The sequence below is a fragment of the Canis lupus genome, chromosome 9 (assembly GCF_003254725.2).
Source record: "Canis lupus dingo isolate Sandy chromosome 9, ASM325472v2, whole genome shotgun sequence".
Taxonomy (NCBI): Eukaryota; Metazoa; Chordata; class Mammalia; order Carnivora; family Canidae; genus Canis; species Canis lupus.
In genome coordinates, this window is record NC_064251.1 from 12,345,801 (window position 1) to 12,363,821 (window position 18,021).

Here is an 18,021-nt window from a genome sequence, read left to right on the forward strand (position 1 = left end):
GAGGAAAGTTTCAGAAAGAAGAAGAAAAAGAAGTCCAAATTAAAGGGGGTCGACCCAGATGACATCACAGGTGGCCCCTCCTCCCACAGACACATGGAATATACAGCTGCACATATAGTAATTAACTGTGAAAGAAACCCCAAAACTAGCTGAGTTACTCAGCTACATTTGCCTGGCTCTGATAGAGAATGAGGCGAGAATGAGAATGAGGCCTGCATTTACAAGTCCCACAGGGCTATGGCAAACAAAGTAGTTCTTAATGTCTGCAGAAACAACCCATGAGTATACAAGAGAGATTCATCAACTGGGGTAGGAAGGGCTGACACACACACACACTCTTGCCATAAACACCACCCCCAGCACAGTGCCATGTAATAATGAGGAAACTCCCAACCCTCAGCTTCTGCTTGAGGACAGAGTTTGGACCTTACAGATACAAAAAGATAAGGAGAAAGGAAAAAAAGCATACTGCTAAAGAAAATCATCAAATCACAAAAGAAGTGAGCAAAAGAGGAACAAAGGACTTACGAAACAACCAGGAAACAATTAACAACATGGCAACAATAAATCCACAAACTATCAATTATTTTAAACGTAAATGGTTTAAATATTCCAGTGTTAAGACATGGAATGGCTAAGTGGATAAAACAAGACCCAACTACCTGCTGCCTACAAAACATCCACCTCAGCTTTAAGGACACATATAGACTAAAAGTGAAGGGATGGAAAAAGATATTCCATGCAAATGGAAACCAAAAGAGAGCAGAGTTAGCTATATATCTATCACACAAAATAGACTTTTAGCCAAAGACTGTAACAAGAGACAAAGTGGGTCATTATATAATGATAAAAGGATCAACCATCAAGAAGATATAACATTAGTAAATATTTAAGCACCCAACACAGGATTAAGAAATATGTGAAGCAAATATTAACAAACTAGAAGGGGGAAATAGCGGTACAGTCATAGTAAGGATATCAACAACCCATTGTCAACAATGGATACATCATGCACAGAGAAAATCAATAAGGAAACACGACTTCAGCTACACATCAGATCAAATGGACCTATAGACATTTACAGAATAGCCCACCCAACAGCAGCAGAGTATACATTCTTCTCAAGTACACATGAAACATTCTCCAGGATAGATCAAATACTAAGCCACAAAACAAGTCTTAGTAAATTTAAAATTAAAATATTCCGAAGTATCCTTCCAACCACAATAGTATGAAATCAAAAATCAATTACAAGAAGAAAGCTGGGAAATTCACACATATGTAAAGATTAAACAACATGCTACTAAATAATCAATGGATCAAAGAAGAAACCAAAAGAGAAATTGCAAAACTATCTTGAGACAAATGAAAATGGAAAAACAACAACCAAAATTATGGGTGGCAGCAGGTCTAAGAGGATAGTTGATATTATAGATAGACATCTACATTAAAAAAAAAAAAAAAAAAGAGGGCAGCCTGGGTGGCTCAGCGGTTTAGCGCTGCCTTCAGCCTGGGGCATGATCCTGGAGACCAGGGATCAAGTCCCATGTCAGGCTCCCTGCATGGAGCCTGCTTCTCCCTCTTGCCTGCGTCTGTTCCTCTCTGTGTGTCTCTCATGAATAAATAAATAAAATCTTAAGGAAAAAAAAAAAAGATCTCCTCCCCAAAGCCCTACATTTACATGAAAATGTGTTCAACATCACAAACCATTAGGGAAATATAAATCAAAATCACAATGAAATATCACTACAAACCTGGTAAAAGGCTACTATCAAAAAGACAAGAGATAACAACTGTTGGTGAGGGTGTAGGAAAAGGCAACCCTGTGCACTACTGGTGGGAATGTAAACTGGTGCAGCCACTATGAAAACCAGTATGGAGGCTCCGCAGGAAATTAAAAACAAAACTACCATATGATCCAGTAATCCCATTTCTGGAAAAATCAAAAGAAACAGAACCACTACCTTGAAGAAGTATCTACCTATATTTTCATGTTCCTTGAAACATTATTCACAATAGCCAAAGTATGGAAACAACTTAAGTATCTATCTGTGGGTGAACAGATCAAGAAATTGTGGTGTATACATATAATGTAACATTATTCTCAAAAATGAAGGATATCCTGTCATTTACAACAATGTGAATGAATCTGGAGGATATTATGCTATGTGAAATAGGCCAGGCAGAAAAGGATAAATATTGCATGATATCACTTATATACAGAATCTTAAAAAAAAAAAAAAAAAACAAGAGAAAAGTTAACTCCTAGAAACAGAGAGTAGAAAAGTGATTGCCAGGAGCTGGAGGTGGGGAAAATAGAGGATGGTAAAAACGATACAACTTTTCAGTTGTAAGATGAATATGGTGTTAGGATCTAATATATAATAATGATGTAACTACAGTTGATAACACAGTATTGTATAACTGAAATTTGCTTAAAAAGTGGAACCTAAATTTTTAAGAATCATTTTAAGAGGGCAGCCCCGGTGGCGCAGCGGTTTAGCACTGCCTGCAGCCCAGGGTGTGATCCTGGAGATCTGGGATCCAGTCTGGCGTTGGGCTCCCTGCATGGAGCCTGCTTCTCCCTCTGCCTGTGTCTCTGCCTCTCTCTCTTTTTCTCCCCCTCTCTCTTTCTGTGTCTCTCATGAATAAATAAATAAAATCTTAAAAAAAAAAAAAAGAATCATTTTAAGAGGTGCCTGGGTGGCACAGTCAGCTAGGTGCCTAACTCTTGGTTTCACCTTAGGTTGTGATTTCAGAGTCGTGAGATCAAGCCCTGTGTTGGGCTCTGTGCTCAGTGCAGAGTCTGCTTGGGATTCTCTCCCTCTCCCTCTGCCCCTCCCACTTGTGCGTGCGGCCTCTCTCTCTCTCAAATAAATCTTTAAATAAATAAATAAAATAAAAATCATTTTAAGAAGTCATATGACCACTGCAATAAAAAAAATTTTTGATACATTATGACATCCATCTATGACTTTTAAAAACATAAAGAACTCTTAGAAAACTAGGAACGGATGGGGAATTTCCTTACCCTGATATAAGTGGCCTATTAAAAACCTTCAACCAAAAATTATACATCATTCATAGTTAAAGTATTCCCTATATACAAGGATGCCTGCACTCACCATGATATTCAACATTTTGTTGGAAATTCTAACCAGTGCAGGAAGGTGAGAGTGGTGATAGAAAAAGCATAAAAATTGAATAAGGAAGAAAAAATAAATTATTTACTGAATAATCAGTAAATAATCACCATAATCCACACAGCAACTCCAACATAATTTATAGGCCAACTTTGAAAATACATTCTGCAAAGTTGCTAGATGCAGGAGTCCAGTAGTTTTTTAAAATGTATTTCCAGGGACACTGGCATGGCTCAATCAGTTAAGCTTCCCACTCTTGATATTGGCTCAGGTCACGATCTCAGTGTCATGAGATTGAGCCCTGCACCAGGCTCCAAGGGGAGCTTGGCATCTGCTTGAGATGCTCTCTCTCCCTCTCTCTCTGCCTCACTGCCACTTCCCCACCATGTGCATACTCACCCTAAAAAAAAAATTTAAAAAAAAATTCTATCAGCTGGATCCTTCAATTACGAAATATAATCTTGAAAAAGATAAAATACAAAATGGTAATATAAACTATATGTAAGAATAAATTTAACAAAAATATGAAAAATATATGTGGAGAAAATTGTAAACATTTAAAGACATTAAAATAGGGGCTCCTGGGTGGCCCAGTCAGACCTCTGACTCTTGGTTTCAGCTCAGGTCATGATCTCAGGGTCCCGGGATCCAGCCCTGTGTTGGGCTCAATGCTCAGTGGGGAGTCTGCTTGAAGGTTCTGTCTCTCTCTCCTTCTGCCTCTCCACTCCCCCTGCTACTGTGCTCTCTTTTTCTCTCTCAAATAAATAAAAGCTATAAATAAATCTTAAAAGCTATTAAAATAGACTAATGGAGAAATATATTATTTATGGAAGAAATAAACCAATCTAGTAAAAATTTTAAATCTACTTAATCTATAAAAGCAATGCAAATAAAATAAAATATCAACAGAATTTCATAAAACCTGATTCTGAAATTGAAACAAAAGAGCATATAAGAATGGCTAAGACAATTCTGGAGACAAAGAGTGTGGGGAAAAAGAAAAAAGAATAGAGTGTGAGGGGATGTTATCACTGCATGAGAGCTCAAGATTTAGTGTTTTCTGAGTAATTAAAATGGCATAACAGTAAAGTAGCTCAATTTAATGTGATCATAAGCTATTTTGATTCTTTTAGGCTCTTCTATCATTTTCCAATTTTCTACAGCAAATATATACTAATTTTATAATAAAAACAAAGCTAAAGAATAGATATGTATAAAAGTTTTCTCATTGGATAATGTCAGCATCCAGAGTTCACCCTCCAAAGACCCTGCATAGGTTCATTTTAACATAAGCTCTCTATTACTATAGTAGAAAAAAAGTATTTCTCTCTTGGATTAGCCTAGAACAAAAGTGGGCAGTTACAAATAACAAGCTTTTTAAATAAATCAACTATAATATAATTTATCAATCTCTGGTTACATTTAACCCAACCTTGATATAATTAATCTAATTCCAGTTGCATGAAATCTATAATAATGTCATATGCATCAATTTCTTCTTGCTCCTCACTCTGTATAATATTTAGGCTGTTGGAGGTAATATGATAGATATGAAAATCTGACGTATTTTCATTGAGTAATACATCATGAATTGTATCTGTTCTTAATTTCAGTAACAGTAATAAAAAATAGACTGAAAATTTGCAAACCAAATTCATCTTTAAACTTAAATATTCTTCATTAAAGCTACCATCACATCTTCCTTATTAAGTATCATAGCTTAGGGGTTACTTTATATTGTAGTAGAACAGTTTTTATAATTAATCTTCCAAGAAAACTTTCTTTTCATTTTTCATATATCATACTGCAAAAAACTTTATTTTTTTACATTTTATTTAAATTCAATTTGCGAACATACAACATAACACCTAGTGCTCGTCTCATCAAGTGCCCTCCTTAATACCCATCACCCAGTCACCTCATCCTCCCACCACCTATTCCCCTTTTTGCAACCTTCTTTGTTTGTTTCCAGAGTTAGAAGTCTCTCATGGTTTGTCTTCCTCTCTAATTTTTCCCCCCACTCAGTTTCCCTCCTTTCCCTTATGGTCCCTTTCACTATTTCTTATATTCTATATATGAGTGAAATCATATGATAATTGCCAAGAAAACTTCTTAAAGGTACAAATTTGTTTTCTAAACAAAATAAATTCTCTTATCAAGGTAAAGATACTTTCAAGCACTTATTAGGCACAGAAATCTTTAGCTTCTTTTTGTATAACTCTTTAATTTACTTTTTTTTCCTTTTTAAAGTATATATCACTAGTGATTCCTTAAGGTATTTTTTTGCCAACCTTATAAACAAAATGATCAAGCCACAGTCCTTCACTTTGGCAATATATAAAACTGAATTTAGAATTATACGATTCAGCTATACTTCAAAATTCCTGCACAAGACTGAACCTAGCTCTCTCTTTCTACCAAAATTCAAAATTCAAGCTCCTGGGTAAACTGAAAGGTTATCTGCTTTTAATGGAATTTCATCCAAATTTTTACAATAAGCAATGTTCCATTAAAAAACAAACCTAATCAAAATATAGTCCACTCTGTCCTTTGAACAATCACAAAATTATTTAATATTCCATTTGTCTTCTTTTAAGATTACCTTCTAGCAAATAAAAGTAAAAAAACTGTATTTACAACATTGGAGTTTTATTATCTATACTCTAAGGCATTCCTATTTGAAGATTAATCCCCATTCCTACTAATATTATAAATGTAGATTTATAACAACAAACAACCAAAAGATAAATGAAAGAGATTTATAAGAACCTTACAGGAAAGCTTTTCTACTCATGTTTAAAAATATAACTACTTTAAAAATATGACTTTAGGGGTAAATAATCTGTTTTCCACTGTAATGGGAGATTATAAATACTGTGTATATTAAACAAGAAAAGACTGTGTTTTCTAAAATGTATTAGAAAAATAGCACCCCAAAAATATTTCATAAATTTTCTCATTTTAAATAAAACTATAAAGTCAGGCAAAAGAAGAGGTGCTGCTCATTTTTATATAAATAAATATTTTATTGAAATAGAATTATTTTATAGAATGACTTTCAATAAACCAAATGATAAACATTTACTGACCATCACTACCATTGAGGGTTGGCCTCAAAGCAAATAAAAATCTACTTCAAGAACATTCTGAATTACGGTAGAAAACCTCAAGAATTTTTTTCTAATAATTGTATATGCAAGTGAAATTGTACTTGAAAAAGCAGTGGGTAGGAGCCACCCCACCCCCCCAAAAAAAGCAGTGATACCTGAAAAAATGACTTTATTTTTTCAAAAAACAGTTGTTGGTAACAGAATCTTTACTGGAGGCAGGAATATTTCAAAAATCAATAATATTATAAGTTCTTAAGAAATTCTCATATTTTTTTCCTTACTTGTAATATTTGCTCAATTAGCTTATATCATCACCCATTCACCAACCAGCCGGTCTATGAATCAGATCACTTGTGTCTTTGATCCTCCAAAACAAACTAAATTGATAGATATATGACTGGGTTCTCAGAATGAGACGTTCAAAACTGTACCAGAGTGAAGTAAAAGTGAGGAAAGGCCTCCAATAACGTCTTCCCTTTGATTCCAAACCAACCCAAATCCCCACTAAGTTATATATAACTTTATGTGTCTTTATGTGTCTAGCTTGGCACAACATAACAATTTGGATGAAGATGTATATTTAAGGGAAATGTGTATATGTGTCCACCAAAAGAAACATAAGAATGTTCACTTCAGCACTGTCAATAATATCATCCCCAAGCTAGAAACTGACAGTAGGATGGATAAATAACATTGTGGTATGTTCACTTTGAAACATTATTCAACAACAACAACAACAACAAAGAAACATTATTCAACAAGTGAGAATAAGCTAAAATGCTATTTAACAATATGGTCTCAAAATCTAAGTTGAGCAAAAGAAGTTCATTTTTATCCAACTCCATCTGGAATACTGAATAGCTGTGTGACTAAAGGGTGGGGAGAGGATGGGAAAATGGTAGACAAGACTCTCAGGGGGCATTAACAGGACTCAGATCCTACTCACTGCACCATGGACTCCATCAAGAAGCCTGCCCATGAGCCACTGGAAATTCCCTACCCACAGATCCTTCAATAGGCCCACGCCCACCCACAGCACTCAGTGCACCTTACCCACACACACCCTCTCCCTGCAGCCAGCTCCCTGTGTGAGCTCCCAGTGGCAGCAGCCAGAACAAGCTTTAGCAAATGGCTAGAGAGGATACACAAAAAGCCAGCCTAAATCTGAGGGCCAGACAGAGACCACAAACTTGAGCTGTAGTGCCATGTCTGTAAAAACAAAGAATCTGTCGGCACTTGGCCAGATATGTTGCAGAATCTAGAAAAGGCATATAAGCTTAAGAATTCTGCCACAAGAGGGAGAAAGAAGCATGTAGCAGGTGTACTCTAGAAAGTCTGAGAAGGCCTCAAAATAACTAGCAGGGCTGAAGGAGGGTATTTCTCTCCTGAAGGCAAATAGTAAAGACCCCTGGGAGGTGACTACTATGTCAAACATGAGGAAGGCAATGCCAAACCTCAAGAAACATGAAAAATCAGGGAAACATGACACCATCAAAGGATCACAATAACTGTACAGTAACTGACCCCAAAGACATGGACATCTGTGATTTACATGATAGAGAATACATATTATATATCCTAAGGGAACTCTGAGACACAGAAAGACAATTCAATGAAATCAAGAAAATAGCACATGAAAAAATAAGTTTAAGAAAGAGAAAGAAATTATGAAAAAAAAAAGAAGCAAACAAATTCTGGAGTTGAAGAATAAATGAATGAAATGAAGAATGCAATAGAGAATGGTCATGAAAAAGAACCAACAGCATCCAGACCAATAGGGATCAGGCCAAAAAAAGAAAACCTATGAGACAGAAGACCAGAAGACAGGAACTTTGAAATTACCCAGTGAGAGGAGGAAAAAAACAATGAAAAAGTATGAATAAAGCCTACACGGACTGTGGGATACTATCGAAAGAACCAATTTGTGAATTACTGGAGTTTTAGAAGAAGACAGGAAGAAAAGAGTAGGAAGTTTATTTAAAGAAATAATGGCTGAATTATGGAAAATTATTCAGCCATAAGAAGAAGGAAATCCTGTCATTTGCAACATGGATTGACCTTGAGGGCAGTATGCTAAGTAAAAGAAGTCAGACTGAGAAAGAGAAATACTGTGTGAGAACCCTTGTATATGGAATCTTAAAAAAAAAAATAAAAAAAAAAAAGCCCAATTCACAGAAAAAGAGTAAAATGGTGAACACCAGGACCTACTAGGGAAGGGATAAGGGGAAGATGTTTATTAAAGAGTACAATCTTCCAGTTATTAGATAAGTAAGTTCTTGGGATCTAATGTACAGCATGGTGTGTATAGTTAACAATACCTACTACACACTTATAAGTTGCTAAGAGAGTAGATCTCAATTGTTCTCACCACACACACACAAAAAAAAAAATTGGTAATTTTGTGAGCTGATGGTGGTGGTAGCTAAAGCCATGATGGTCATCATTTCACAATACGGAAGTGTATCAATCAACACATTGTATGCCTTAATAAGCTTAACAACGTTCTAGGTCAATTATACCTCAATAAAGCTGGCAACAAATTTCAACAATAAAAGTTAAACATCTTTAAATTTATATCTCCTAAGACCATGTTACAGTATTTTCAAACACATTTTACTTTATGTTCCCATTTGCTCAACAATCTATGTTACTCCTACATGGCATAAAAATATAAAGCAGGGGAGCTTTTCCGTCAGCATATCTCTTGGAATTTATCTGTGAAAGTTCATTCTGACTCTGAATTTTTTTAAAAAGGTACTTAGATGAACCTGAATAGTTCCAGAGAAATTGCTTTTCCTGGGAGCTGTCTTTCCACTCTGTCACAGACTCACTAGATTCAGAGTCCAGTGCCTTTCCCCCAGGCTGTTACTGTGTCCCCATCCCTTAATGTTCCTGCTTCCAATTTCTTGTTACTCATATACATGATATTCTCACTCTTGCCAGGATAATCTCCTGAAAGTACAAGTCAGACATGAGATTTACCTCTCCTGAAATATCAGGATATTTAGGTGTTAGGAAAGGCAGTCTCATACTTGCAGTCTTTTGACCCACTCGGCCACATAAGAATGGGCCTGGGGCTTGGAATACTTCTCAACAGACAAAGAGCCCACAAAGCTTATGCTGGGCTTATCATCTTGTGTGGGAATATTTCTCCCTGTTTCGGGTCAAAGAATGTTCTTTTGTCTTTGCTTGAAGTGTGTGCATCATCTGGCACCTGGCCAACCTCACTGTTAGATCTGACCTCCACACGGAGAGGACAGAGTCTTTCTACTGCAACAAAGGAGAGGTAGGCAAATTGCCTTGGGACAGCCATTGGGAAAGAGACATTGCCCATGGGTGACTGAGCCCACTACTGAAGCTCATCTTGCTCTGTCCCTTCTCTGTGTAAGGAAAGCACTGTTCCATCCAATGCTGGTGCTGTGTTCTTGGTGACTCCAATGCTAAGATGCAGTAGGCAGAAATGTTTGGACTTCTCTTTCTGGTGGCTGGCATCATGATGATCTCTGTAGTCCTTCCCAGGGATTGGTAACCAGTGCATTGTGTTTTACTCTTGGGATCAATAAGCAGTGCATATAATCTGCTCTGACATTAGGAATCGAAATTTGTGTACTATAATCAGATTCAAGTTTTACAAAATAAGATTCATAAATGAAAAGCAGAAAATGAATCTATATTATATGTGAATTCCCACAAGAAGACTTAAAGCATGTCAAAAATGTACTATAATCTCCCATAGCAAATACCTTTCACTTTCATTAATAATATTCTAATTGTACACTTATTAGAAAGCTGTATTTCCTATTCTATATTCCATAGGCTTCCTAATAGCCTTTCTTAAAATATTGTAGCAGGTTATCCCTTCTCTAGGTGACAAAAATTCTCACCTATAAAAAAAAGTGAAAAGCCAACCCTATCATCTGTCCTTTTATTATATGAAATACATGAAAGGTTTTTTCCAATCAAAACCCCAAATAATTAGACTTCAGGTATTTCCAGAGACTGAACTTATTACCTGCTCTAGCCCATGCTGGCTAAGAGATTTAGGACAAGTTGAAAGGGTCTCAAGACTCTGAGGAATTGCTGAACGCATGTATTTTAGAACATGTGGAATACAGAGAAATTCTTTCTAAATCCCATATGCCTACCACCCAGAGGTCACCGTTATTAATACTCCACAATTCTTCCCTCTAAAATGTGTATTGGTTTCTTCTGTCTTTTACTATTAAGCTACAAAAGTAACATACACTATTCTTATTAGGAGAGATTTGAACTAAATACAAACACAGAGAGAAACATGAATATCACTCCTACTCTAGTGCTAAACATGTTAGCATATACGTACTTCTAGGCCCCTTTTACTGCACTTACATGCATGCAAGCTTGTGCACATGCACTCATACCACAGAACCTGCTTTCTAAACTCATCCTTGTATGAAAGTTAAAACATGAGAAAGTTAAATAACACACAGACGCAACATATTAGGGCTACATTAGGTTAGATCTCCACAAAATGTTGAAATAAATCTCAATATAATGACTTCAATTTTTATTGAGGGTCAAAATAAGAAATGGTCAGTTAGCATTTACCACAAAATAACTGTGGAGGATCTTGTCCCTTATAGCTTATTCTTTTTAGTCAGAAAATATCAATTATGAGAGTTTCCTTCTAAAATCTGATGCCATAAGGAATCTTTTGGGCTGATGGAATGTTCTAAAATTGAACTATGGTGATGGTGACACAACTCTACAAATTTACTAAAAAGCACTGAACTATATGCTTAAAATGAGTAAGTTTTATGGTGTGATAATCATACCTCAATAAAGCTATTTGTTTAAAAAAAAAAATGGTGCCAGGGAAAGATTACTACTTCTGAAGAACGTGTTGTATCTTCTGATAAGGCAATGAGAAACATATTGCTAAGGGCTCATATATGTATGTAACAGACACTGTTCTAAATGCACATGTTAATGCTTCTAAGCCTCTTAGGAGGAAGATTTTATTACTATCCTCATTTTACAGATGTAAAGACTGCATCACATAGAAATTACGCACCATAGCCAGGGTCACACAGCTAGTAATTTGAGCATGTATTTGGATCTCTGAACGCTGGGTCCAGAGTCCATGCCCTTAATTACGCTAAACTCAAATGCTTCCCTAAATCACTTAAAAAGAGTTCAGGCCAGGACAAATTTAGAATTTAAATACAGAAATAATTTTATATCTGGTATAATAATACCCCCTTTCTCAACATGTTTATGTTATATTTTAATTTTATGTTAATATGTTTGTTTATACTATAAAAGTCAATTCTTTTTTTTTTTTAAAGATTTTATTTATTTATTCATGAGAGATACACAGAGGCAGAGATACAGGCAGAGGGAGAAGCAGGCTTCATGCAGGGAGCCCGAAGCAGGACTCGATTCCGGGATCATGCCCTAAGCTGAAAGCAGACACTCAACCCCTGAGCCACTCAGGCGTCCCTAAAAGTCATTTCAATCTATTTTAAAAATAGATATTTTACTTATAAGTTCACTCTATGTATTATAAAACCATTATATACTATTATTATAAAAACATTAATTATTTACTTGCTGAAATAAGCTCTACTAGAAGTTACTATTCCTTATTTTTCCTATATTCACCAATTACTTAAATGATATAATCCTGAAAGTATTGCAAATCCATAGTGCTATCTAGAATCAGTACTACAAAAAATAAGTGGTATTCTAAAGAGATCTAGATAGAAATTCCACAATAAATAAGACTTGGTATTTAAATTCCTAAGATTGTTTCTTCTCTGAAAGGAAAAGTTGGGTAGCTTTAAAGACATCCTATTAGACTGGCCGGCAGAAGAAAACAACACTGACTTTCATTCTGCCTACATGAACAGAAGAAAACATTACACAAAGGATGAACATGATACAGTCTGAATATCTGCTGATGGTAACCAGTAAAGGAAAGCCGACTAAGTAGTAAAGACACTTAGGAGGTGCTCAGGCAACTTTACCTTAAAAAGATGTCATGGGCACAGGAGGTTAAGCAGACAGATTCTGGACTTCCTATAAATTACCAATCCAAACTCTGGAAATCGTGCATGAAACACTTCATTTTCCCCCCTCAATATAAAATTTCTACTTTTACAAACAGTACAGTAATCCAAACAATAGTTTAATAAAAGGCAAAATAACTATTTTATGCTAAGTTCATAAAATGAAATCAACAATATCGGATGTTACCAAGTAAAGCAGGAAAAAACACATCTAGCTTCCAGAACATCACATAGCAGTCTCCGTGAACAGTGCCCCCTGTATTGTGGGCACTACTACACAGTGTACCACACCGCTGTACTAATAGGTCCTATGCAATACAAAACCTGTGTGCATCTGTGCACAGTGGCCATAGCACAGCCCTTGCCTGCTCTGTCCCACACAGTGTATACTTAACACCAACACAGATCCTAGAAGAAAATAAACGTTGGGAGGAATTAATCAATTAATTTGATTAAATAAGACAACTGAATGGCTACAAAGGATACACAAAGCTAGTGATGCCCTAAAGAGTTCTGCATTCTTCATAGACAAGTACATGGTGTGTCCAAAAGTACAGAGATTTTTACAATCCATACCTCAAATTCTAGCCTAGAACCAGCCTAGAACATACAACATCCTACATATTTCAATTTTCACATCACATACCTAATAAATAGTCAAAATACTAGCACACATGCCTAACACAAAAGAACCAACTTGTGACATTTAAGTAACAAATTTCTTGCAAACAATATTTGTTTCAAAAAAGGTATGGCACCTTTTTTTGGCACAAAAAGGCCAAAAGAAGACCTTAACAAAGAGAGAAGCATATCATGTTCTTGCACAAAAAGATTTAACATAAAAGATGTCAAAAAAAAAAAAAAAGATGTCAATTCTTCCTTTGTTGAATTTTACATGTTCAGTTAACATTAACAAAAAGACTGATATTTTTTAAGTAGACGGTTAACTGTAAAGCTCAAGTGGAAAAATATGAAAAGAAAAAAAAAGGATTCTAAAAAAGACCACTGTGGCAGAATAAGAGGTCCTACTAGACATTAAATATTATTTTTAAACTGCAATAATTAAAAGAGTCTGAGACTGGTACAACCACATCCAGATCTCTGGAGGGGAACAGAAAGTCTAGAAACATGTGTAGTAATGGCTCTGCAGCAGAACTCAAATGAGGGAGAGGCTAGATCATTAAAATAAATGATCTCGAGGTAGTTAACCATCTGACAAACAACACAAACAATGGGATCCATACCTCACAACCTACACTGGATACATTCAAATGAATCATAGATTTTAATGTTAAAATCAAACCACGTATGTACTAGAAGACAAATGAGAGAATTTTCATCATGTTCATAACTACAGAACTAGCCAAATAAATTACATCAAATACATAAATTAGAATGAAGAAGCTCTTATGTCCTTATATGAAATGATTTCCAATTTTAATTGATAAGTTAAAAACAATAAAAAAAGAAATACCAGGATATATGTAGAATGTAAGGGGAAAAGATAATGGGGAAGGAATATTTATATTTGCCTATGAAAGGATACACAAAAAACTGGCCAACATGGCTCCATCCAAAAAGGGAAAATGTACAGCTAGAAGGCTTATATGGAAGGGGAGCTTTTTCCTATATGCTTTTTAAAAAATCCTTCAGATGTTAAACCATAGTGCTCTATTAACTAGCTTTAAAAAAAGACTATTAAAAATCATAAGGGTACAATGAGCCACTGTTTCACTTCTCCTTATAGTATTTTTATTTACAGCAAACTCTAAGCAAGAGCAAACTTAACATATATTTCTAAATATCTATATTCAAATATATATATACATTTTATATATTATAAAAATTTGCAAAAAGATAAGCATATGTTTCAAGGTTATAAAATAACATGACAAAAATGTAAGGCAATGATTAAAAAGAATAAAGGAATATCCAGTTTTCATATCTCCTTTTAACAAAAATGCATGACTGGTTTGTTTTAGTAATGTCAAGAGGCCTCTGGGCGAGAAATCAAGGCCCAGATTCTTTCATCCTTCTATATTTTTTCTTAAAACCCAGTAAAAAATTTTTTTCTGGCATATACATTCACACCCAGTCATGTATATATTTATATAACAACTATGACCAAAACAAAATGTTTTAGCTAAGTAAGCGCTTGTTTCCTATAGGCTCACTTATCACATCATCTAAAGACCAATATTATCATATGTTCTATGGAAATTATAACTACATATTTTCAGTACTAACTAAAAACCAGTAATCATTCATATTTATATATATGTTCATTCATATATATAATATTTATATATATAATCATAATAATAATATATATAATCATTCATATATATATGTCTTTTGGTAAAGACCTTTAAAGCCTTAAAGAGTGTTACTTGGCTCAGTGGATGATGTTGTACATAGAAAACCCCAAAGGCTTAGAGTTCTTCCATAATGTATCAGTGAACATTAAAAGATACTAAGCTATTTTACACATAAACTCCCAATATCCCAATGAAAAAATCTTTGTGAATTCCAATTGCACTGACTGTCAACAACTGAGTATCTAGTATTTCAGTGCCTAACCCGAACTATATAAAAACATTGAGAACAGCATTCTGTCTTGAGCTATATACTCTAAGTCTTCTATTTGTTTTCATATCATACCACAATCTATAGACATCTTAAGTACCAAACAAATACTTGTTGATGTACTATTATTTAGAGGGATTCTCTCTTCTTTTAGGAATATAAAATGCAAATCAAAAAGCCACTGAAAGAAGTATAAAGAAATTATAAAAGAACAGAGACAAAGTAGAACAAAAGAGAAATCAACATTTGAAGGAGAAAAAAATGAACAAAGAATAAAGGAAGGGCATGCCCTCCATGAAGGAAGCAAGAATGCCCTAGTTTTGTCACCATCCAAATTGGAGTATAAAATACACTTATTTAACTCAGTATTTAATGAATATTACAGTTCTCTTCTGACTTTATCTAATTCATGTGTGATGGTGTGGACAAATAAGCAGTAAGTCCTCTTGCAGATAAAAAATTTATAATCATAATGTCCTAGTACACAAATTAAGATGCTCTATATAACAACTTGGCTAATTCGTTTTATTAACAAGCAAAATGAGGGAGAGGAAATGGTTATGTGATCTGCCCAGGCAGAACCTGATACTAGGTTTGTTCATTCTGGGTGTTCTTTTTGGCTTTTCTGCAAGTATTCTTGTTTGAAGGTTTGAGGAAGAAAGAAAAATCGAATTAGCTGAGTCTCTGGGAATTAACTAGATATAATGCACTCAAGTAAGCCTCCTTTCTTAAATCACTTTTTTGGGTCAGGTACCCTGTTACCACTCTGTAATATGATTGCCAAAGTTCTTGAATATCTTTCCAATTGATTCTAATGTCCTCTGGGAAGGGACTACACGTTGCCTGACACATGGTGGAAACTCAATATTTATTGACTAAATCAATATTTTTCAGCTAAAAACTAAATGATAAAACCTACTGATAAGTAGGACCTAATCAACCTAGTAAATGAATGGAGAAGACAAATACAATCTGATACTTTAATATGTAGATTTAAGTGTTATATCATGAGACAAAATCTTTTCCAAACAATGCCTATGTAATAGTCCATTTTCAAATATAACAACTAGAACATTTCATTATCCAAATTTCTACAAAAAAAAAATCTACAGAGGAATTTCTAAATGTCCTAAGACCTAAATCTTGGTTTTTTTCTTTTTAATCTGTTTTCATTTAAGAAGAAGAAAGCATCTAAAACCACTAAGTTCTATTTTCTTACATTCCTATCACTTAAAAACAGATGAACTGATTTTTCCTTTTTGAAAAAAAAAAATGTGCTGGCTAGTTATAAAATTCAAAAAATAGAGATTCATGGTAGGAAACCAATTCACACTAAACCACAGCAAGACTCATAAAAATAGGATGTTTAAGTTCTAGTTGCTTAATGTGGCTCACAGTCTAGAATAAGGGTATTTTTTAATTAAATATATTACAGTTTTACTCACTTCAGTGCTTCCTCAAATTTATGGATTTTCTTTTGAGCATCTTCTTTCTCTTTATCAAGTTCACTCTGCAAGTCATGAATCTGCCATGATGAAGATATGTAAAAGTTATCAGAAGACAAGTACTCCGAGGAGAAATACAAACAATGAAATGGTCATCTTAAATCTATTTTTAATGTAAAATTAGATTTAGATATTTCAAGATAGAGACTTGTTTAGTCATAATCATTTACCATCCAACTATTTCAATATTATACTTCCAAAACCAATTTTCTGGTCAAAGTTAGTAATTGTTTTGAGTCTACCTATGTGTGGATTTCCTGTAAAATAAACCGATACCTAAGAACTTCAAAAGGAGCAGTCACTTGTTAAGTTTTTTTTTTAATTTACATACTAGCCAAAGGAAAGGAATCTCACAAGATTCAGGAGAATATAATAAATCATGTGTCTATATTTTGCAAACATATACAGGTTTTGATGAAATAGCCCTCTCTTCCACTGTTGGGAACAGTTTGTATAACCATTCACTGAGTTTGGGAGACAATCCCTCCACCATAAGGATCTCTTTCCTAAATGCAGCACCCTTTGAGTCAGTGGGATGGTGGCACGAATAATGAGGGCTAACCAAAACTTTCTCTTCACAGTAAACTTCACACGCAAGTACAGATAAGCATATCCAACATGGACATTATATGGATCTGCAGGGAAAGGAGACTTTGGTATAGCTGGATGGAAAGAGAGGAGTAAAAGGGCAGCCATGCTTCCACATACAAGACAACTGAGGGTACAGAGCCAGCAGGTAGATAAGAAAATGCAAGTCACTTAGTGGGGCGAGGACACCAGCTGCATACATGCTGGCAAGCCAGATGAAGCTGACAGCGCCACTGGTGGGTACAGGGGATGGGAGAGGAGTGACAAGCACAAAACCAACAACAACAATACACATACCTACACACATACACATGCACTTTACAAACACTGACTCAGTGCTAGCCCAAAATGCCTGTACTTGGCTATTTGTATTAGTTTGGATGGAGACCTCCCCAATTCAAAAACCTTTTACTCTTTGACCTCTTCCTTTGATAATTCTCTTATGTTTTTCTCCTTTGGGTGGTTTAGTAAAACAAATACATAAATAAAATCAACCATTTGTCAACTGAAAGGAGAAAGAGGAGAGAGGAAATCTACCATGAGTTTTTTTGTATTCTCATATTCCATGAGAATATCAAAAAGTTTCTACTGGCTACTGTGAGACAAAACTGGAAACACACAGGGTGGTAGCAAGGGTAGGTCCTTGGGAAAATAAAGACAGAGGGCCCCTCTCCACCATATTTTAAATGGTAAAATTAAAATACCTCATAAATACCTACCTTACTAAAACAAGAAAGAGCAACCAACCTCCCCGACAAAATTTTGCCATTACATTTATTTTACTTTACATGAGGAAAAAAGTCCACTGTCCAAAATTTTACCAGGTCCTAGACTCAAATTATTATCTTACTTATATTGGATTCCTGGTATGTGTTACAAGCTTGGCACATAACAGGCATGCTAAATCGGAGTGCATACATTCATTAATAAAGCAAGAGAAGCACCATCGCAACACTGATTGGTCTCTTTCATGTATGGAATCAAAGAAATTAAAGCCCCAAATTAAACTCAGAGATGACCCAATGTGGACATTTTGGAA

General features: G+C 35.0%; 1 protein-coding gene across 9 annotated transcripts in view; it reads right to left on the reverse strand.

Moving 5' to 3' along the window:
• CEP112 (centrosomal protein 112) overlaps window positions 1-18,021 on the reverse strand; it is a 401,294-nt gene that overhangs the window by 274,809 nt on the left and 108,464 nt on the right. For all 9 annotated transcript variants that reach the window (XR_007412846.1, XR_007412847.1, XM_049113963.1 and 6 more), the window contains one exon: window positions 16,335-16,414. Coding sequence is in view for 7 of the 9 variants with exons in the window: in XM_049113963.1 (XP_048969920.1) it covers window positions 16,335-16,414 (80 nt within the window). In the remaining 2 variants the exon portion in view is untranslated. The remainder of the gene's footprint in view (window positions 1-16,334; window positions 16,415-18,021) is intronic.